General features: G+C 45.7%; 1 protein-coding gene across 1 annotated transcript in view; it reads left to right on the forward strand.

Annotated features, from left to right (window-relative positions):
• Nucleotides 1-17571: 17571 nt before the first annotated feature.
• The window catches only part of SLC22A23 (solute carrier family 22 member 23), an 86585-nt gene continuing 81655 nt past the window's right edge, over nucleotides 17572-22501 (forward strand). The window contains exon 1 of the mRNA XM_015854573.3: nucleotides 17572-22368. Coding sequence (XP_015710059.1) covers nucleotides 21868-22368 — 501 coding nt within the window. The 5' untranslated portion in view covers nucleotides 17572-21867. The remainder of the gene's footprint in view (nucleotides 22369-22501) is intronic.

The following is a 22501-nucleotide window of genomic DNA, read 5'->3' on the forward strand; positions in this document are numbered from 1 at the left end:
GTTAGTGGGCATGCTGTTCTTTGGTCAATAGTTGGACCATAGTGTTTTTTTCCAACCTTAATGATTCTAAAAACACATCCACATGCAGCCTGGGGGATGGCACAACTGTGGATGCTGTGTCCTGGTGCTGCCAGTGAACAAGAAGTAAATAATAGATTGTATTCAAAAGCTAAATCTCATAAATCGGTGTAGTGTCTACAGAATAACTGGAGAGGAAATTGAAAGGGTCTTGAATTGCTTCAAGGATAACGTCACTCAAATATTAGTAGAACCAAAGGCCTCCTAGGCTGAGTACCTTAATAAATGGTCTGATCTCTGAAGCAAGTCTGTAACATTCCCACTGTTTGTGTGTGAACTGCAAGGGCTCTGTCATTACACAGACTCCGATCTGAGATGGATAGTGCACCCATACGCTCAAGCACCCTCTCCCCAAGAGCCCATATTCTAAGGTCCCTGTTCAGCAGCCCACCCTCAGCCCCACCCTGCTCCCCAATGACTTCAGACTGGTTTAAGATCTAAGGAATAAAATCTAATCTCTTTTCATAAACTTCCCTAATTATTTGTGCCTTGGCTCTCAGTAGACTCAGAAATTGTCGTATCTCTGAATTGTCTTTGCCAGCACCCTGGGGTGCGAAGCTCCTTGCCCTACATGTTTACCCTCTCTCCTAACTTTGAAGCCATCAGCCATCCCCTGGCTGCTGTGACAAATCAAGGAGAACAGTTTCTTCACCTTGAACCACACATAATTTCTTTCGCTTTTTCATCTCCTGTGTTGAGCTTCTCCTTAGAGAGACAAACCCAGGGGGGGTTCATTGCTTTAACGTGAACCTTTATAAGCCTTTGATGGGATTTGTTAGTCTCTTGTGAAAAACTTCTGGTTATCCAACAGCCGCTTTTAGGATAAGCTGCACTGAGCGTGCTGTTCCAAGAGCCTGGCCCATTCATTCATCTTACAGCATTATGACCCTTTCTTTGCGTTTATCTTCATCTCATTCCTTATAAATCCTTTTTTGTTTCCTTTTGACTGGAGTTGGAGATCCAACATAAATCTTCACCGAGCCGCCTCAGTTTGAAAAATGTGTCTCTTTCCCCTATTTTATCTGCATGTTTAGGAGAAAAGAAAATCCTGTGGGAGGAGAAGAATGCAGTTTGTATGTCTGCCCTGCCCACACACACGTCCTGCTGCCCCTTGCCCTGTAAGATCCATCATTTCCTAACAGCCTGAGGGGGCTCTTGCTGGCCCTTTAGTTGCTTGCTGACAGCTCTGTGCTGCAGCCCAGACTCTTTTACAGTTGCCCTGCAATTTTGCTCTCACAGCAGAAAGTTCAGAGCTTTCTTTACTGCTCTGTGCAAAGTTTTAAGGGATTTAACTTAGAAATGTGCAGTCTTGATTTGACTGGGGGGTACCCTGTGGGTAATTCAGAGCAGAAGCAGCTCATTGGAACAGTCTTTGTTTGAAATAAAATCTGCTTCGGCATAAAGGTCTAAGATCACCTGAAAAACGCTAAGCTTGTTTTGTTCTACTACAGTGTTTCTTTGTGGACTTTTGTTTCTGTATCTTGGCAGTACTGCAGTAAATAAGGAAGTCACAGAGTTCAACTATGGACAAACGTAAGATATCAGCGGTAAATCTGTGGAAACATTTGACATCAGAGCACTATCAATCTTTAGTCTCATTAAGATCTAGTGGATAATTACAGTCCCAGGCTCTTGCATGTAGATTGATGTGTTTGGATAGTGGGACTTACATTTATGACTTTGTGCTGGCATAAATGCCTATAGATTATTATGGCAGCCTAGAATAGATAACCCATAGGGGCTGTGGAGTCTCCTGGATATCTCCAGCAGCCATCTGGACAGAGGCCTGGGCACCCTGCTTCAGGTGTCACTGCTGGAACAGGAGCTGGTTTGGATGGACCCAGAGAGCCCTGCCAGCCTCAGAGCTTCTGGGATTCTGCGATAGCCACAGCCTGGATGCTGTTTTGTAGCATCAGCAAGTTTAACATTTGTGAACCGCAGGATGGAGCAGAAACCTGAAAGCAATACAGCTTCTCAGTTTACTGTGCCCTACTTGCAGACTAAAGCCTGCATGAGAAAAGAGGCAGGCTCATGCTGCATTCAGAACCCAGCACAGGTGAGACATTACATGCACAACAGGCTCATCAGCCTGCCCAAGGTCTGCAGACCAGGGCTCAGTTCACAGCAGCCATGTCTGACATTGGCTTTAATAAAGCAGGCAAGAGGAAGAAGTGGTAGAGCCCTCACCTAAACCAGATTAGGATGCTGAGCTCATCCTGGTCTGGAAACTAGCACAAAGCAGAGCATTGGACAGAGCCAGCAGAAACTCTTGTTTCATTGCTGGTTGCCAGGTAGCGTGAGCTTCGTGGAAGGTTTATTATCCAAGTAACAAAAGAGAAGGGTAAGTTTTCACTGACACAGAAAGATTACACTGGTGAGGTCCATGTATGCACAGTTGTTTTTATTTAACTCTTATTGCTTTTTACTGTCTCCTCCCTGCTACAAATAGAAAATGCCAGAAATGGGAGAGAAAAAGCAAAGCTCAGCCTGCAAGAGGGGCAGAAACTTGATTTCAGAGTGGTTTGAAGAGACTTCAAAACTTATCTAGCACAGGGAGCTCCGGTGCTAGAAGGCAGTGAGCAAGATAATTTTTTGTTATGCAAATTAATAATAACAAGCAAACAATTTCTGCATTCTTCTGCTCGTTGCTTTTATTTTTATCCTCCTCTCACGCACAAGGGTTTCCCACAAAGAATGAATTTTACGGCTGCTGGGCTTGCCAACAGGGGAGAGCCTCACTTTACAAAATAATTGTCCCCTGCTGCAGTGTCCTCATCGCCCGTTGCCTGCCACAGGCCCTGCAGTGAGCTTGCTGCTCCAGCTGGCTTTCACACTGCCCCTTGGCTGCTCTCCTGCCCCTGAGGAGCTATTCACAGGCTCCAAAAAGCCAACTGGCCCCACGTGTACACTTGTGATCTTGCACGGACTTTGCCTTGGTCTCCAGAGTGCAGAGCCTGGAGTCCAGGCCGGGCTGCGCGGTGGCATCCAGCGCCGTGTCAGCACACCTTGCCGAGGGCTTGCATTTAGCACTGAGAGTTGTTCCTTGGAGGAAAAAGTGTTTTCAGAGGGCGAGAAAGAGAATGGCTGTGCTTTTCTAAACCTGCCAGGAATGCTTCCTATGCAGGCTGGTTTTCGCATTGTGTTTTCTTCCTCTCCTCTGGGACAAACTCTGCTGTGTCTCTTTGTCAAAAGGAAGGATGTAGTTGCTCATGACCTGGGGGAGAGGGAGGCCACTCTGGTGTCTTTGTTGTATTTGTTTGTCATTTCTGTAGCCTGGTTTCTTAAGATAAGCAGAGTTAGTTGAGCCGTGTCATCTGTTTGCCTTCCTACACCATTCTTCTTAGTTTTATTGGCAAACTTTATTCTAAATTGATGGAGGTACTTGAGATATCAGTGATGCTAGATGTCTGTAAGTTTTAAGGAAATGATGATAGATAAGCAAGAGAGATTGTGTTAACATCCTTACTGTGGAACAAGCTAATAAAGTGGCCCTTTGCATCAGAGAATCCCTGAGGAAAAAAGAGGTGCCTGTAATGCTACTTATTTTAGTAGAGAACTATCCGGCATGCCAAGGGGCATACAAAGTAAATAACATACTGTTAAGGTGTGTCTAATGCTCAATTAAACATGCAAGTGGGCACATGGAACACACAGGGCATGCTTTGGAGGAAGGGAAATATTACAGCTATTGCTGTGGACTTTCTTGTTTGAAATGAGCTGCTGTGTTGATGTGGTGGTGCTGTTCCCAGCCTCACTGCAAGTGCTCATCAAAAGCAACAGCATGAAGAGCAAGGGCACTAGTTGCAGAAAGGACAGTGGGTCAAAATCACTGTCGTCATCTCCTATAAATCTCACAGTTCTACCTTCAGGACTAAAACCAAAAACTGCCCAGTGTGCAACTTCTGTGTGCAACAGCACAGACCTCAAATTGCTGGCACTGCACTCCCCCGTGCTTGAAAACCCACTGTCTGTATTTTTAACTGCACTTAGGTTGCATACTGTCAGGAGAAGTTAGAAACTCCATCTCTTTGGATTCAATGATATCGATGACCCTTTAAATATCGGAGAGCTACTTGCAGCTCCTGGGCTTTTGCATACAGCCAAGGAAGCGCCAATGCTGTACTGTGGCCACCGCATGCTCTATTTTGTGGCACTTTAGATTAGTAAGCTGGGATTTAAAAAAGACTTTTTTTTTTAAGTGTTCTTAATCTACCAGATGCCCATGAATAACATTAATGATGAAGCTCCTACCTGCTGACAAGTGAGGGAGGCAAAGGAACATCTGCCACTGAGCGTGCAAATGGCAGGTCTCAAGTGTGTGCGACTGTGAAGGGGGGAAAAAGAGAACAGAGACCTCAGAAGAGCACCTGGTTTAGGTGAAATGTCAGACTGTTGCAATTAATAAAACAACAGACATGCTTGCCACACAGTAGGTGCCCTGTGGTCCGAGAGGCCTTTTTTGGCATGGATTTCCTTTCCCAACCTAAGTACCTCATCCCACCTTAGCTGTGTCAGTTCATTGCCCCATAGCTCCCTTCAGATGAGCCACTTGACATGAGCAAGAGGAGTAGGGCTCAGCCTGATTGAATATACTGCAGAGGCAGCTCAATCTTTGTCAGAGGAGAAAGAAAACCACGTTGTTCCTAAATGATCACTGTAGTCTGTACAAACAGGAGTGCTTGTATCTTGAAAAGTAAATGCTGTCCAGCCTTCCTTTGCCAACCTGTCACTGAGGAATCTCATTCTGGGAGCAGGAAGTGCAGAAAGGCAGGGTTGTAGTTTAGACCTCCAGCAGAGAACATGAAGACTCACAGGATAAATAGCATGAAAATGCCAGTCAAATTTGTTTTATACATAGCACCATTTTGGGATCTTAGCTCATTTTTAGCTGTCATTTTGGTGTTGCGCGCGTGATCAAACTAGATTACCATTGAGATCTGTGCTGTTTGGATGGAATAATTGGGCTTTATTGGCTGTCTTCAAGTTCAGGAGGCACTGGGACAGTGATTACAAACCAGACACAGGGTCTGAATTTTGGGTGGTCCTGTGGGGGATCCCTGTGGGTCCCCTCCAGTTTGGGATGTGCTATGATTCTGCCACACAATCTGAAACACCGATTACTAGGTTTAAAAAGAATTGATGGTACAGCAAGTTTGTATTCCCGGGGTGTCTTACTGGAATTTCACATATCTACATTTTTTGCAGCCATTCTACCTACTACAGAGTCTCCATGACTGGTATGTGAATCCTAAAGGAGACAGGGAGAAGGCTCTGTTCAACAGCAACTCTTGGCTTTGTCAGCTCTTGACTTTCAGAGAGAAACTGGAGTTAAGGAAAATAAAAGGGTGAACAGAGATTTGTCAGCTGAGCATCACACCCCTGGTACTGGCAGTCAGGAATCATGAATCCCTGTCACTGACTTAGCATCAGCATGGTATGAGACCTTCACTAGTCATTGCTTCTCCTATCACCGCCTCCATGACATTGCCCTAGGGAATGTATAAAACAGAGTAGTGGGCACATCAGTCTTTGAATGCAGATTTATGATCTTTGCTTAAAAACTTTCACAGATGACATGATAATAGCAATCATAGCTGTGCAATGAGGTTTCTTTGGTATTTATGTGCACAGCATGACAGAGAAATATATTATTAGCATATGTTTTGCCTTATGGTGATTTATTCAAGCTTTTAACCTTGCTGTTGAAATTTCACACCTTTAATTGCTATCTGTGTCAGAAAATGGATGTCACCTACATATTCCCCTGCTCACTGCCACACACTAATTAGCTCATAGGACAGCGCCAGTGAAACTAAAGCTCAGTAATAGGTGGGGATGATAAAAAGTGAGTTCAGCCAGAAGTCAGGAGGTCTGATACAGCGGGCTCTGCATCATGGGACAAAATAGACAACACCTGTTTTAAATGACTAGCAGTCAGTTACTGAAGACTTGCGTTCTTAAGTATTGCACAACATTACAGAGTCACATGCCAACCTGGCAGAGCAGACAGCAATACTCAGGAGCACTAAAACACATAGTTTTTCTGCTCTAGCTTAGAGAAAACCATTTAATGAACCATTCTGAAAAATGGCTTGAGAAAAATAGCAGTCTTGCACAAAACAGAGGCTTAGGGCCAGTCCTCAGTAGGAGCTACCATCTTATCTTAACATGGTTTGCCTTCAAATCCAAAGGGCTACTTGGCTCTCCTTCCCCTTTCATTTCAAGAGCTTTTCTCCATCTCCCCAGTAAGAATGTTGACAGCGGTATTCAAAGCCTAATCTACTGAGCTCAACTTATGTATTAACTTGTGCTGAACTGGCAAGCTGTGCTTATCATTTAAGTCAACTTCCTAAATTTCGGGCAAACAATACAAGCTCACTTGAACATTTACATGAAATAACACCGGAGCTGTGGGGACACTCTGTCTACTCGCTTTGTTTTCATCTCATCTCTTTCATTGTTAACCCCACTGTATTGCAGCTGGTTGGAGATACCAGTGATCTTTTCTGCCCTTGCTGACTGCATAGGGTCAGTTGTCTTAAAGGCTCAAAATGGATGTGCTGCCTTGTTTTGCTAGTCGCAAAGGTACACAGTAAACCAGAAAGCTTAAGAAAAACATACAATTACAACACAGAGCTACACACAGCTACTTAGCAATGAATTTAAATGGAGGCTTCAAAATACATATATACCCATTCCTTAAAGATAAAACAAAAGGCCAACAGCTTGAGTGAGCTGTGAGAGCCTAAGCTCTGCAGAAAGCCTCACTGTCTTTTTCTTGGTTTCAGCAAACAAATAGAGCTTGGAGTGCACTTAGCTCCCATGGAGAGAATCAGCACAAAACACACGCATCTTGAAGACCCATTTTGAGGACTCAACCAGGACTTAATTGGTACATTCTGTGGTAGATCATTACCAGGCATGAATTCCACTTCAAGAGAGTTCTCCAGACTAAGGGATTTTGTTTGTTAGTTATTTGTTTTGAGATCTTCATTTTATGTTCAAGGAGAACAAGCTGAATTACCTTCCCTGGCATACAGTAGTTGTTCTGCAACTTCCAGTGAATTACACTGCTCAAATCCTTTAAAAATGGGGAGGTTTCCATGGCATCACTAAAAGACGCCCTTTGAAGGGAATGTCATTGCCCTTGCACAAATGAAGGTAGAAATCACCCAGAGAATTTTCATTTCTCCCATGTTTCACAAGAAGTATAAAAAGAAAGGAGGCCTCTCGTGATTGCAGAGACCCCAGCCTACATCTGCAGAAGCAGCAGCTAGAGAAATTGTCTACTCAGTGCGTGGAAAAGAAACTGAGAGCTGCTGTGAGAGCTGCTACTCCTTCTGCCCTGAGGAGGTGGGTAGTCCAGGTCTTACACCCATGCAGCATATAATAGGTGCCATGCTGCCTCCCCCTTGGGACAGCTGAGGGCAGCTCTGTTCCCAGGCTATGAACGCAAGAGTCCTCTCTAGGCTGGCACTAGCCCTCTCAGATGAGGTAACACAGGAAAGTGCTGCTCCACACTGTGTAGCTAAATTGGGAATTACAGTCAGCAGCCCTCCGTTCCCAGTATGGCTCCTCGGGAAGCCTGTAAATTCACACATTTTCTTTTTTAAGGGGATGCCTGGAAGGCATTCCTGGTGAAGGCAGTGGCTGCTATGACTAGTTTAATTAGTGCTTACACACACTAATTCTACTAAATTTAGCACCTGGGTCTGCTAATCTAGCACCCAGCTGGAGGGCATTGGATATCAAAGGATAAAGGAAAGTAATTGCTCTGGCCCTGGGGATTAAACATTAAAATTATGATGGAGAATTGAGTCAATTGAAACATTTTACTCTCTCAAGGGAGAAAAAAAAAAAGAAAAGAAAAAAAATAATTATTACAATTGCTTGGTAAACAACTAATGTATTGAACATCTGCCTGACATGTACACCCAGAACAATACATGGCACTATTGAATTGTTTTTGCATTGAATCACAAACAGAATTTTACAGACTAATGCCATTAATTAACATCTATTAGTTATCTAGAAGTCAGAGCAACCCAGCTTCTCTGCACATGAGCTCTCCAGCAGTGAGTAGAGGTCTTTCATGGGGACTTATAAATCACTGTCCCGCATTCTGGTGAGAAGGAGGGAGACATATACTCTCGTGTTATTATCATTAATAGCATTCAGTTAAATAGTTAAATGTTGCTTTTCATACTCTCTCTGGAGACTTTTAAAAACTTGTTCTTACTGGGCCCTAAGGAGCATACATCTCCTGATAGCCTCAGAGGGATTACAGGCATATCCTCCCCAGGGAAACAGCCAACTCTGAGTAGCACAGACCAAGCTGAAGATCCCCAGGGTGTGCCCTGGTGCCTTTCATCCCTCCCTAAAAATCATCTCGGTGAACCCAGGTTCTGCACTCATGTACATCTCCCCTCACTGTGCTGCTTCCTCTCCTCCTGCAAGACATTTATGTTTGAGAAACCCTGTCCCCTTTCCTCCCTGCATCACCAAGGTGAGGAGAAATGCCCCACTGCCTGCTCAGCTCTACTGCTGCAGGTTGGGACCGCCTGTCCTAGAATCATAGAGCTGTTAAGACTGGAATGACCTCTAAGCTCATCTAGTCCAACCACCAACCCATCCCCACCATGCCCACTAACCATGTCCCTCAGTGCCACATCTACAGGTTTCTTGAACACCTCCAGTGACAGTGACTCCTCCCTAGATTTCCCTGGGCAGGCTGTGCCTCCCCACTCTTTCTGAGATGAAACTTTTCCTAAAGGCAAGGAGTGTGGTGGAAACCTGTCTTCACTGAGTCTTGGTTTTATTGTTCTTCACCCAAGCCTCACTGTGCCAAGGCACAAGGAATGCATGGCATTGCCTTGTTCTGCCTTCTGGGCCTTTTCAAAGCCTCCGAGCTTTTGGATTTGGAGTTCATTTTGTGAGAAGTCGTCATTTTTCCAGTAAAATCAATAGCTAAGAGACAAGCTCCTTCTTCTCCACTATTTCTTAGACCCTGAGAAAGAGTACTGCACAGGTGTAAAGGCAGGAAAATAATCCAGATTAGCTGAGTACCGTAAATTATTGTTAAAACTGCATTTTCCTCAATATTCAGGATTTTAAGGAATCCTGGATTCCTGAAGGGGTAAGTAATCATACTCTGTTTCCTCTATTTGAAAAAGAAATACATGTATTTTAAGTTTAGCTATAGTGAGGTGCTGTTTGAAAGCGTTCAGTGTGGAGAGACACAACAGCTACTGTAAGGCATGCAGCTTTGGATGCTATGCATTGCTTTCTGGAGGTGTCCAGCTCTTAACCCTGCCTGCAGAGGTATGTTAGGCTCCAAACATCATGCATCTGACATGGCATTTAAACTAGATGCTAAAAAAGTGAGGGAGATTGGATAGTGCTCAGAATGTCCCTTGCTACCAGCAATTAGAATCAAATGCTAATTGCCTGCTTGGGTTTTGAGGTACTTCATTAGCCACAATTTATGCCTATAGCTCTGGAAAACATGGCTTCTATCTCTTCATGCTCTGTTCACTCTCTTTTCAGCAGCAATCTCATTGTTCAGATACCCGTAACAGCAAATTTTGCTTCTGTAGCAAATTTTGGGTGCAAATTGCTTTCTGCAAAGTACAGCGAAGTTTCACATTTTCACACTGCTTCTGTTCCTTCTTTTGGGAAAAGAAAAAAACACTCAGGACAAATACTAGAAGCACCGGGCTTTTGTGTATCCCCACAAAACAGATGAGGTCCTTCAAAGTGAACAAAGAGAGTAAGTGATAACCTAGGTTTTTAGAATTGGAGGAAGAAAAAGGTAAAAGGCAACATCCTGACATAATGAGCACAACACTTAATTTAGTCAAACAAACAAAACCAAAAGATAACAACAACAAAAAAGCCCACCTTGCACTGCAAAGCCATTATGCTCAACAAGAGGAAAATACATCCCTACATGGAGATGTAGACTTGCAACTCAGTTCAGTTTCTCCATGTATAAGCAGACTGTCACCTCGGTGTTTCAAAGACTCACAACAGATACTCAAACCTGGCTTGTTTAAAATGAGATAATGGAAACCACGGCTCTTCAAAGCACAAGGGAAGTGAGAAAAAAATAATGGACTGAACTGTGGTGGGCAAAATTACAGCACTTTATTATAAAGTACAAGCAGTTCTGTGCCTGCTGTAGTGGCTAACAACATGACTGCTCATGTAGCATTCACCGGATTATAGAAGGTGGTTACAGGATCTGTATAATTCCTACTAACGCTGAGACTTACCAATTACTGAGAATAATATTATGATGCAGCTCGTGAAATGGCATCCTGCAGCAGACTTTGCAGTCAGGCTGTCAGAGAAGGCTGTAAGCTGGAAACTTGGCACTCTAGGAAACTGTTATGGAAGGTACTGATCCTGGGGATACTCTTGACAGCCTTGGTAAAATCTGGAAACAGAATTTAATTAAATACTTAAAGGAGACATTACATTTTGAGAGACAAAATAGAAGTACTATGTATCTTGCTCCCCTCTGTCCAGGTAAGTAGTCTACAAGCAATGAAACTCTTCACTCTGTGAGAATTTTGTTGCACTGTACTTGATGGGAGAGGCTGAAGAAGGTTCAGAATCAACAAACGCCCTAGAACATTCAGTAAAATTGATGGTAAAGTCCTTCTGGCCCAGAAGAGCCTAAATTTCTCTGTATTAGTGGACTAGATTTGAAAAGGATGTTGCCAGTATTGTGGGTTGTCGCAAAACCCACAGAGAAGGAGCTTGCTAATAAAAGAAGGTGAACCACTTGCTCTCTCCAGTGCTCTTAAGGACCAAATCTACAAGAAGAATCTGACTGTGGATGGAACCAGAATTTTTTTCCCTCTGAGGAACTGCAAATTTCCCAGGAAGATGCATACAGAACAGGAGGAGCCAAACTCCACATCCTCCCACGTATCACCTGTAACGTACCCTACACAGTGAAAGTCTGATGAGGGGCTCTCCAAAGCTGTTTTAAAACCTGAATGCCACAAAGCCTATTGCACTGGAAATGCAAGATACGCTACAGATATATGGGTTGAATTTCAACCCCATTCAACTGATGACTCAGCTTTGCTTGTCGAAAGCCAACTATCAATTTGCAGAAGGTCATTGAGGTCCATTCCAAAATATTTTTTGTTCAGCCAAACCAAATGCTGACTGTTTTGCAAAAAGGTGAAGCTGATACCAATGTTTTCCATGACAGTAGCAGCCAACTTGAAAAATGAGAGGATTATGGATGCCTAATATCTGTCACAGCTCAGGAGTCTGCACCTCCTGCAATTAAAAGGGAAAGGCAGCAGAGAAGTCTGATTTAAAGTTCGCAGAAGATTTAGGTAATTTCACTTAAAGCAAACTGCAGCCTGTGAACTTCATCCAACTTGGACTCTGTTCTCCTATCTCTGTTTTTAAAAGAAGTAATTATGAGCTTTGTACCATGCCTACTTTTTCTATCTATAATGAAATCTGGTAAAGAAACTTGGTCTTAAACTTTATAACTTGCTACCCGTAATCTTCTTCCTTTTTTTCTGTCAGCTAATGCCCAATGAGCACAGCACTGATCTACACTGAGGTCTTTGATGAGTGAACAACACAGCCTGCATCTGCATTAACTGATGGAATAAAGGTTTGTCTTCTTGAAATAACTGACTCCAGGAGCATTCTCCCATAGCAACATGCTTTTTAAAATAAATGAGAGAGGTTAATAGAGAATTGCTGCATAATTACATAGATTGGTCCTCATCTCATAGGTATTGGGGCAGTGTAGAGGGGCCACTCATGTGAGGAACATGAGTAAATGCTGAAGAGGAGAAGCTGAACTGGGCACCAGTTAGTCACCAGCTAGGGGTGAGGTTATGAAAATAAAGAGGAGCCAGAGAGGTGACTACTGAGGATCATTATTTGACACTGAGTTGAGAGATTGCAGATGGGTCAACGCCACTGAGAATCTAACCTGTCAGTCTCCCCTGCCTAAAATCCAGAAACAATATTAAAGCTAATAAATGTACACAGCCTTCTGACAAAACCAGGAATATTTCATCACTGCGGAAAGGAGCTAGACATGAAAATGTCCCCCCGAGGTAGATGGCAGAGCAACTATGTTATGAGATATGTGAGATGTTTGCCAAGACAGCTTTGGCTTATTTCCTATCTCATCCCAAAGAACCATGAAGCTGGTGGAAGCCTTTTATGTTCTCCCATGACAAAGTCACAAGAGGGAACAATTTACAACAGCTGCAGTCACCAGTACAGACTGTTTTTTACAACTACAAGCTACTTGGTGCCTGGTTCATTTCTTCCTGAGAAAGATGGCAGAAAATAATGATTGTCTGAAGAGAAATGCAGGTTTGCTAGCAAAACTCACGCTTCTCCCTGCAGATGGAGGCCGCTGGCATTGCTCTGCAGGCTGACCACCAGGGGATCAGCAAATGGGTACAGGGGAGTCCAAAGTCCACAGCAAAGGCTGAGCTTCTCATATACACTCCTCTGTCCTTTTTTATGTTAACCAGTTGGTAAGACAAGGAAAAATGGTTTCAAACTAAAAGAGAGAAGATTTAGATTGGATATAAGGATGAAGTTTTTAATGATAAGGGTGGTGAGATACTGGAACTGGTTGCCCAGGGAGAGGGTTGGCACCCCGACCCTAGAGACATCCAGGGTTAGGCTGAAGGGGGCTCTGAACAACATGATGCATCTGTAGGTATCCCTGTTCGTTGCAGGAGAGTTGAACTAAATGGCTTTTAAGGGTCCCTTCCAACACAAAGGATTCTATAGCTCTATGAACCACAAACAGGAACTCTGCAGGGAGGAAAGTTTAATTTCCCTTTCCCCTGTCATCCTATACCAAGTTTGTTTCTTCCCAGTATTGTTTACTGTTAGCTGTTTCCCTTTTTCCTTAAGCCAGACCTCCCCATACCAGATGTTGTTTCCCTCTCTTGTAGCATTTCTCCTCTCTCCAGGTGTAACCTCTCATTCTCCTCTGGCTGCTGCTGGCAGCTGTTCTCTCCAAGCAATATGTTGTTAAATAGAAGCCTCCAGATGGAGAGCAACTTGCCTTTTCTAGCTGGCTGCTGTGTTCTCAGACTCCACAAACCCAGCATCAGCAGAAAAGGCTGGGGCAGATCTGCAACAGCCGTTTGGTACAGAACATTTGGTAGGCCTGATAGCTTCAGCTCCCCATAGACACACGAGGTGGCGGCATCCTGGTGAGCCACACATCCTGCCTGGTCCTGAGCAAAATTGGCTGCTCTGTGATATTAGGCTGCAGATGCTCAGGCTGAAAAAAAAACAAAAAACAACAACCAACAAACACCAAAACAGATTATTAAAGAGGAGCTTGGTATTTCCAGGATCAGCTCTAGCAGCACAAGACAGCATTGCTAGAGTGCTGGAGAGGGAGTAGTGACCTTTGTGGGGTAGGGTACAAACCGGTGGATGTGCCTGGAAAGACAAAGTCTGCTGAGCTGACCGCACCACAGAGCTGTATTTACACAAGCTGACCTGGATTCTAGGTAGCTACAAGCTATTTAACTCCTAGCAGTGCAAGCCTGTTCTCTCCCGAATCTTCACATCTTGATAGAAAATAAAAAATAAAAAGCTATGATTTCCCCCACCACCACCTCTTTCTTTTCCCTTTGTTCTTGTGGTGGTTATTTTTTTTCATAACAATTTTCTTGAGCAAAGTCAACATGCACTTTCTCTGGCTTGAACTAATTAACACTCTTGTTTCCCCTCTGAAACCATATGTGCACGGTCACGCTTGGGTGGTATGCAGAGAATTGGCAGTGTGCTCTTCTTGATATTTTTGTAAGGATTTATTGCGGAGAACCCAAATCAGGAGATGAACTATGGCCTATGGTGCAGGTACCCCCTGTGGGTAGGCAATGGGAGAGTATCCTGGTCTGTATTAAGGAAGGTCAAATTTAACAGGGTCTTTGCCAGTTATCCCACTAATTCCTGTCTGTGATTTAGGGAACAGCATCAGAGAATGCCATATAATGCTTAAAAGGATGGGTGTGATCAAGGAAATACAAAGAACTGTGTTCCTTGGAGCTCACTCTCTGACGGCAAAGCCACTTGGATGACAGGTGAGTTGGAGCTTGCATGTGCAGTAGAGGAGCAGGCATGGAATGAAACACTTTCCATTGAGCATTTCTTTTACTCAGGTATAATTTTAAGAAAAAGCAAAAGGAAATATTTCATGTGCAAATGAGTTTCTTGATTATATGTTCTGTCCTTATTAAATATGCCGGTTTAGTCCTGCAAGGTTGGAACCTAGTGATTAATACATTCGAGGCAATTAGGCTTTGAGCTGCCGTCCTTACGTTTGTTTGGTTATTTTCGGTAGCACATATACACACTTGCACAGTTAGTCTACATGCAAGGTGTAATTTATCTGTCTGAGGGCTGCACTCTGAGTCACTGAGTTACCTCAGAATGTCATGATTCCTTTCCTCTAAATCCTCAAGGAATATCCGAGGTGCTGTCTGGCTTTTGCATTCCCATTAGAAATCAAGTTACACTGTAGAAGTGGCAGTAGCCATCTGCATGTAGCAGGTTGTGATTCCCATTATAGGTGAAAATACACTCATCTTTCTACTGAACTCTAAGGATTCCTATACCAGTCTCGTTATTTCCATAAAGAATCTGTCAGCAGCCTCAGAGGAGAATGCAGGAAATATATGCAATATGTTTCCACTTGGTGATGTTCAACATTAGATATTTGACTGCATTCTCACAACCAAGGGAATGTAGAATGAATGCTGTTTGAGACTTAGGTCCTTCGAAGCAGGAATCCAGCTCAAAGCCTGTGTTTAATTTAATTTAACTTAATTGTTCATTTCATTAAATTTATTTAATTCTAGTATTTGAAGATCTGTTTAAAATAAAAAAGCCACTGGACTGACTTAATTCCTACCTAATTTCCCTATATTCCATTAAGGCATTCAAACCATCTGTGTCTAAAAATTATACACACTGTGTAACTTGTCTTGTGTGAGCACTCATTGTTTTTTGCATTGTTTTAATGTATACACACAGAGAAAAAGCCCGACATTAAAACACCACAAAGAATGCAAAACCAAACACTGGAAAGTAAGGAATTACACTGGGTAAAGAAGCCTATGTAAATCTAATTTGGTCTCTATGTGTGTCTGTATTCACATAATGTCTACGTTACACACAGATATATAATGAGCGCAGTGTTTCTGTTTGTACTGGGATAAAAGGCTTTAATTACATGAGAACCTCCTGCCTTTTCCATAAAGGGTTTGCCTTGTTCGGTGAACAGGACGAACCTGCTTTCAATGTGGGTCACTTTACAGTGAGGAAGGCTGTTCCCCATATGACTCTGCCCCATTTGTCCTAGCGGTGAATCATAAACGAGGTGGGAGGCTGCAAGAAGAGCTGAGGTGTACCACCGCTTCTGCAGGGAATTGAATTCATCATTTAGAAAGACAGCTGGGCGACAGCTGACAGGTATAGAAATATCTGAGCCTAGCTCCTTAACTCCACTCAAGGAGAATTCTCCTGACAAGCTCATGCAATTTAAATTCCCCATCAGAATGAACTCTGCCAGTTTACCCTGCTCTGAAGCAGGGGTGAAAGCAGGAGTAGTTCTGCACGCAGACTGCAAAGGGAGCTAATTTCTAGCAAGGAAACGGTCCCAAGAAGCCGATGGACTTCAGCTCTTCTGGTGTCACCACTGTGCCTAGAAGAGAACAGCTTGGTAACATAGAGCTACCTCAGGTTTATCTTTCTTACTCTCCAGTTGCTAATACAGTACAGGAGGACCTTCATCTTCATTAACCAAATTTATGAGCTCATTTAAGAACTGGTAGTGTGGCAAGGTTTCTTTTTCTTAAATCCAGGTCAACTGTCTCTAATTATCTTACTCGGTTTTAATTCTTTATTAATCAAGTGCTGCCTCAGCAGCTCCAACATTTTGCCCAGGAGTGATGTCAGGCTTCTGCCTGTTCCTCCGAGCCCCATCTGATGTTATTCCAGTTGCTTTTGTCTCCTTTTATGAGTGCATGCCTTGAGACTCCGGACTCTGATGTACAAAAGCACTGCATGTTCACGGTTGCCAAGAGGAGCTGTGCTTAGAAAATACAAAGTGCTGCACCGTGCTCAAGAATGCTAAACTGCTAGGAGCTGCAAGCTAGGCACCCAAAACTTCATAGTTTTCACCTTAACCTATCTGCCTCTGGGTTTCCCAATAAAGAGAAAGGCAATAAATCTTTATTGTATGGAGATGCCATAAAAATAAATGCATTAATATTTGTGAAACACTTGTATACTTCAGAGGGGAGAACTATAAAAAAGCCCATGAGGACATTAATCATTAGTTCTTGAGAGCAGAGTTTGAAGATAGTGCATTAAATAAGTCATGTGGCTCCATACTGAACAAAGAGAAAACAAAATATTGAATCGCTCCTCATTAAGACCCAGATTCTCAAAGGTATTTTAAGAGCCTAAATCCTGCTGAGAGTCAGGGCTTCTTAAGTGGCCATCATTCCCCTCCTCCCTCCCCCCTCATCCCTTTTTTTTCCTTCTGAAAATGGTAGGAGTCCTGTGAAAAACACTGTATATGATGGTGTAATTACAGATTGCATCACAACGCACGCATAATTAATGGTTGCGTTGGAATGCACATGCACAAGATTTGGGGCACAAATTAACATTACTCAAGGAATCTTAGTTGCAGCATTTACCAACGCCAGATTGCTTGGCTTTGCAACATTCATTATCTTTTCCAATAGCTACAGTACAGGTAATATTTTCTCTGGGTATAGGATAATAAACATCCCTGGTAGACAGAGGATGGGAAGCTTGCCCTCGCTGCACACCACCCTGCATGGCGGTACAGACCTCTGCCAGCAGCGTGAATGGTACAAGTAATAGGTTGCCATCTTCTGCTTGAATCTGCAACGGGGAGGGATGGGAGATTTTGCCAGTGAGTTTCATTTCCTATGGTTTTCTTCTTTATACAAATAGTCTGTGTTCTATTAGGCTATTTTATTAATCAGTCTTTGTACCAGGTAGCTTTGATTTATTGCATTGTCATAACTTCACCCCTACAGTACAAGATTCTTTTAGATAAAAAAGGCAACCAAGCATACATCCCATAAAACATTAAAATATAGCCATGGTTGTTATTATACAAAATAAGGCTGTTGCAAATTCTATATAAAACAGGAATTTGTGCCAGGTGCTCTTCATAGTGCCATGGCTGGCCTTCCAAGAATCTGGAAATGCTAATTCCAAGGCTAAGGAAACTTGGTTTCTTTTCCTTCTCTGTAAACAAGATGATATTTGTCTCAGTCCTGACTCTAAATCTTGCAAGCCGTGGCTGGGTGCTGACAGACAGGATGCCAGTTATGTGACCAGAGGCTTGCTCTGCCCAGGGCGACACTCACTGGTTTCCAGTGCTGCCCCAGTGCTGAGAGTCCTCCATGTTGTGGCAGGGATCAAAGTGTTACTTTCAGCTCTGAACAGCAGAAGAAACCAAAGCCACCTTTCCTGCTCCTCCTCCCCAAAATGCTGAGAACACAGGTTAACAGCATGCAACTTCCTTAATATAATCCAATGACAGTGGAAAAAATATGCTGAAAGACACTGAATCATTCTTGAGCACAGCCTATCTTTTCAATGGTATTTTTATTTTGTCTCCTAACAGAGAGTCACGCCAAAGACCTTTTGTCAGAGGTCAATGAGGCACTGGTTAAGAAGCCCTGCACAGGAGTGAAAGGCTCGCTTCTGTAATCTTACCCTCAACATTTACTTGCATGTAAACTCCACTGTGCAGTTGGAATATTCCTTTCAAGCTGTTTTTGTTTCTCAAATCAAAATCAATTTGCACCAGAACATGTAATGACCTTTCTGTTATTTGAAAGATATTTTCAGTGAAGAACTACTTCAATACTACTTTTTCATCAAAAACACATTTCTTAGCTACTAGAAATGTATTTTCTTTCCTTCCCCCCCCACCCCCTTTTTTTTTGTTCTTTTGTCCTCAACCCTCCTGTGCCCAGAAACAGTCTCTTGAGGATCCTATTTCAAGGTTGGGAAAACTTCTGCTACATAAAAATATGTGATTCCCAGCAATGTACACCTTGGAAATTTTCTGCTCCAAACATTATCTTAGAACACAGCAGCAGCCCAAAAGAGGTGTTTTGCATGATGGTATATTGTCACCTCTCGTTATATGCTTTTCATCACCCTATAGGATTTGTGCTTATAGAACTGTTTCTACAGATCTACTCATTCACATCACTCCTGTCCCTCTCTCTGAGGCTTTTCTTTTCATAGAATCACAGAACAGCTTGAGTTGGAATGGACCCTTAAGAGTCATCTAGTCCAACTCGCCTGCAAAGAACAGGGACACCTACAGTGAGATCAGTTTGCTCAGAGCCCCATCAGCCTGACCTTATGTGTCTCTAGGGATGGGGCATCAGCCACCTCTCTGGGCAACTTGTTCCAGTGCCTCACCACCCTTGTTATTAAAAACAACAACATCAATAACAACAAAGAAAACCAAAGAAACAAACAAAAAACCACACCTCCTTCCTTACGTCCAACCTAAATCTGCCCTCTTTAAGTTTGAAACCATTTCCCCTTCTCCTGTCTCAACAGACCCTACTAAAGAGACTGACCTTTCTTATAAACCCCACTTTAGATACTGGAAGGCCACTATTAGGTCTCCATGGAGCTTTCTCTTCTCCAGGCTGAACAGTCCCAGCTCTTTTAGCCTGTTCTTGCTGGGGAGGCGTTCCATCCCTTGGATGAATTTTTTCCCTCCTATCTCTTCCAGAGTTTTCTGTTCCTTGCTTTTAGTCAAATGTCTCAAAGCTGTGTTTGACCTCTGTTCCCAAAGGTCATTTCTGTTTATTCTTCTATTCAAAGGCCTTGCCCTTTGTGGGAAATGAGATCTGGTGGTATTGGGGAACTGCTAGGCCAGTCCTATTGCAGAAGAAATCCAGGAAGAATAGTGAGCAACCGACTGGGGTAAATCACAAACTCACAATGGCACAAGTGTGGAGAAATCAGCTGAGGTTCCTGTGGGTTAAGTACAGAAGCACTGGATAACAGGAGCCTGCAATGAGGCTCAGCGCACTCAACTTGCACTCAACTGCAATAAGCTGATGGAGAAAATAAAACTCAACTAGTGAGAGCATCACAAGTAACAAGAAATCATTCAGTAAGTACGGCAGCGGGGAGAGGAAGTCAAAAGAAAGTGAATTAGTCATCAGAGACAAAGCTATTGACTGATGCTGGGAAGGCTCAGAGTGCCTAATGCCTTCTGCGCACCAGGCTTTGCTAAGAGAGTTCGCTTGTGATTAGGTGATTGCCATTACACACAGCAGTGACAAAGGAAAAGGAAAGAAGAAAGTACAAGAGCATTCAAGCAGGTTAGAAGTGTTCAAATCAACACACTGGCCTGGCTATGGGTGAGGGTGCTGAAAGGAGTGGCTCTGACAAGGCTGGAAACATTAATGTCCATCCCTGGGAGCTTGGGAAGGGCAAGTGAGGAATGTGCTGATGGAAAAGCATGAGTGGGGCCTGTCTGTGGAAGGGTGCTTTAAAAACACAGAGAGCAGGCAGCCATTTTCTTCCCAGCACAAACAGGCAAATCCATTGCAAACAGCCTAGATGGTCAAGCTGATCAAATTGCCTTTGGCAGAAGCAGAACAGACCTTGTGGTGGAAGAATGGAGTGACCTTAGTTAAGTTCTTGTTCATAAATGAAAAAGTTCAGTTTATGTCAGGTAGTGGGCACAGAACTCTGATGCCAGCAGTTACTTGGTCACTTCCTGGCAATCAAATGTGTTACAGATGCATTTCCAAAGAGGTCTGTTTCAATAGCAGCCTCCACAGGCAGCACCAACTGGGGAGTGACCAGAAGGATGAAATGGGAATTAAAAATAATCTATATTAACACAACTGGAAGCGACAGGAGGTAGCGCTGTGGCCGTGGGGGCCAGCAGGCTGAGGCCTACAACTACATGAGGGCAACAGGGGGACATGAGGCAGCAGGGTTGTGAGAGGGTGTGATAACACAGTGAGGAGATGGGTGAGAACTTCCTGGGAAGGAGCTGCTCAGTAGGGTACGGTGGAACCAGATAGAGGGTGAAGGAGCAGGGTGAGGGGCTGCCCTATGGGGACTGGGGACTCGGCGTCCTGCCGAGCAGTGCTGAGGGAAGCCATCCAGACAGCATCCAGAGCCACTGGTGGAGCACGGGCCTCATGGTGCCCTTTGTAAGAAGGAAGCTGAGGGGAACGAGATCCAAGGAGTTAACGATGCGCCATAACTCGCTTGCAGAGAGCAGATCAGATAAATACGGTTGTCCACCACCAATCTGCCTTTCCATTTACATTCAGTGAAGATCCTCTACTAATGCACTCACATATTTTCTGCTCGCTAACCATGTTCCTGTGTATGAGCACCTATCGATCTGCTATCTCTGCTTCTCTTCTTCCATAGAAACAACTGCATAGCTCAATAATGCACACACCGAAGCACTAAAGTGGGCTTAGCCGAACACAAAGTAACCTTCACCAATCCGAAACGCCTATGTTACAATTTACGGGAGGCGTTCACACGATTAATTTAAGCTCTCAGCGATCCGAAGAGACGCGGTCCCTCCCTTCGCCCCGCTTCTACTCCCCGAATCGCCCCCTCGCCCCGCATCCCCGACCCCCCTCAGCCGCTCCTCCTCCTGCAGCGCAGCCAACCGCAGCCGCACTGCATTAGTAAAGGCGCACCGCGTAAATAATTGATCCGCGCAGCACGGCGGCCCCGCCGCTCCCAGCCCTCTCCTTTCAGCGGGGCGGTGCGGCGGGTCCCTGCGGGGATCCGGCTCGGCGGCTCGGTGGGAGCAGGTGCGGCTGCCCGACGCGGTGGGGGCGGAGCGGAGGGCCGGGCCGGCAGGTGGGGGCTGCCGGGAGGCGGAGGCGGAGGCGGAGGGTCGGACGGCCGGGCTCGGCGCGGGGCGGCTGGGCGAGTAGCCGGGGAAAAGGGAGAGGCGGGCGGCGGCGCTCCCGCAGCCCGGGCCGAGAAAGAGGCCGGCGGGGCCGCCCGCTGCTGCTGCGGAGCCAGATGTGCGGGACGGGAGGCGGCCAGGGGCCCGCGGGGGGGTGTTGGAGGCTGCCGCCGCCTCTGCTGCCGCGGCCGGGGGGGGCCCTTTAGCTGCAAGCCGGGCAGCCGCATCGGGAGCTGCTGTTTTCTTCCCCTCCTTCCTTCGCCTTTCTTCTCCTTCCTCCTCCTCCTCCTCACCAAAACCGGGAGAGGAGGCGTGTTCGCAGAGCCTTGCTGCACCGGTTTTGCTTGGTTCGCTGTTGCCGGGTTTGGTTCGCAGGGTGATTGGGCTGCGGGATTTTTTGTGTTCTTTCTTCTTTTATTTTTTTTTCCCCCTTTTTTTCTTTCCCTTTTCCCTCTCCCGTGGCCCTTCGCATGCTCGGCTCTGGCTGGATCCTTCCCTTTATTTTCGGCGGTGCCGCTCGGAGGGGGAAGGGAGCGCGGGGATGAGTGCAGCCTGACGCACGGGCACGGCGAGGGGGGCCCGCCGCCAGCCGCAGCCCTCCGCTCCCGCAGGGCGAGGGGCTCGCCGCCGCCGCCCCCTCCCCTCGCCCCGTTCCGCCGCAAGGTGTGCGTGCGCGGACGGCAGAAGAGGGAGGAGGAGGAAAAGCCGCCCTCCGCCTCGCCGGCAGCCGCCGGGCGCCAGGGCTGCCGCCGTGCTCCCCCCCTATGTAAGGCCCCCCGGGCGGCCGCATGGCGATAGAGCGGCGCCGTGAGGCGGGCGGCGGGGGCCGGCCGCTGCCCGAGGAGAACGGCTCCGTGCCGGGAGCCGCCGCTCCCCCTCCGGGGTCGCCCCCCGCCGGGGTCGCCGAGATCCAGGCGGTGCCGCCGCCCGCCGCCGCCTGCAGCCCGCTGCTACTCGACTACGACGGCTCGGTGCTGCCCTTCCTCGGGGGGCTGGGCGGCGGGTACCAGCGCACCCTGGTGCTGCTCACCTGGGTGCCGGCCCTCTTCATCGGCTTCAGCAAGTTCTCGGACTCCTTCCTGCTGGACCAGCCGGACTTCTGGTGCCGGCAGGCCGACGGGCAGGGCAACTGGAGCGTGGCTCCCGGCCACGGTAACCGCAGCGGCAACGGCAGCATCTTTCCCCCGGCTGCTCTGCCCACCCCCGTCGCGGGGAACGCCAGCGAGTGCGATTGCCATGAGTGGCACTACCGCATCCGGGCCGGCCTCGTCCAGAACGTCGTCAGCAAGGTGAGCGGAGGGCTCTTGGGTCCCCGGGTTCACACCCCACTGGAACCAGTTCCCCCTTCCTCGTTTTCTTGTCCCCATTTCTGCGTGGGTTTGTCGTCGTCTCACGCCTTGAGATGGTGTTCTCGGCGCTGTT

This window comes from Coturnix japonica, chromosome 2 (genome assembly GCF_054131305.1).
Source record: "Coturnix japonica strain WE chromosome 2, WE-NBRP24, whole genome shotgun sequence".
Taxonomy (NCBI): Eukaryota; Metazoa; Chordata; class Aves; order Galliformes; family Phasianidae; genus Coturnix; species Coturnix japonica.